The 1,014-nt window shown below is 66.9% G+C and overlaps 1 protein-coding gene across 1 annotated transcript in view; it reads left to right on the forward strand.

Annotated features, from left to right (window-relative positions):
- The window catches only part of EMIHUDRAFT_112706 (hypothetical protein), a gene marked incomplete at both ends in the record, with an annotated part of 2,339 nt that continues 1,325 nt past the window's right edge, over positions 1-1,014 (forward strand). The window contains one exon of the mRNA XM_005784022.1: positions 1-939. Within this exon, the coding sequence (XP_005784079.1) occupies positions 1-939 (939 nt within the window). The remainder of the gene's footprint in view (positions 940-1,014) is intronic.

Consider the following 1,014-nt stretch of genomic DNA (forward strand, 5'->3'; position numbering starts at 1 on the left):
ATGAAGCTCATCCTCGTAGTCTTTGGCGCGTTACTCCCTCCCGGCGCGTCGGCGCCTACTACCTTTACCAACAAGCCCGACCTGCAGGACGCGGCCGACCTGTGGTGCAGCGACGAGCCGGCCGCCCTGGCTGCGCACGGCAACATCTCGGACTGGAACGTGAGCCGCATCACCAACATGAACTGTCTGTTCAGCGCTTACTGCGGCGGCTCCGCGACCGGTAAGAGCACGTGCAACCCCGACATCAGCTCGTGGGACACGTCTGCGGTTCTCTACATGAGCGGCATGTTCTATGGCGCCTCCTCCTTCGACATGGACATCTCCTCGTGGGACACGTCTGCGGCCACCGCCATGAGCAGCATGTTCCACGGCGCCTCCTCCTTCGACAAGGACATCTCCTCGTGGGACACGTCTGCGGCCACCGCCATGAGCAGCATGTTCCACGGCGCCTCCTCCTTCGACAAGGACATCTCCTCGTGGGACACATCTGCTGTCATATCCATGACCGACATGTTCGCCGGCGCCACCTCCTTCGACAAGGACATCTCCTCGTGGAACACGTCTGCGGCTCTCTACATGCGCTACATGTTCCGCGGCGCCACCTCCTTCGACAAGGACCTCAGCTCGTGGGACGTGTCGGCGGCCCTCTGGATGGACGGCATGTTCGACGGCGCCACCTCCCTCAGCGACTGCAACAAGGCGCTCATCCACGCAAGCTTCGTCGCACAGACGAGCGCGTGGGAATACTCGTGGGGCTCGCTTGCGTGCCCTCCCTCGCCGCCGGCCTCGCCGCCTCCATCGGCCTCGACTTCTCCGCCGCCGCCGCTGTCCGCCTCGACGTCGCCGCCGCCGCCTCTGCCGCCGCCTCCCACCGCCTTGCCTGCGCCGCCGCCGTCCGCCTCGCCCTCGCCGCCGCCGCTGTCCGCGTCGCCCTCGCCGGTTGCCGCCGCGGCGGCGGCACATGACCCGTCCTTTCAACTGCTTAGCACTGCGGGTGTCCCCCCCCCCCCCCCC

The sequence above is a fragment of the Emiliania huxleyi genome, assembly GCF_000372725.1.
Source record: "Emiliania huxleyi CCMP1516 chromosome Unknown EMIHUscaffold_174, whole genome shotgun sequence".
NCBI classification, from domain to species: Eukaryota; Haptophyta; order Isochrysidales; family Noelaerhabdaceae; genus Emiliania; species Emiliania huxleyi.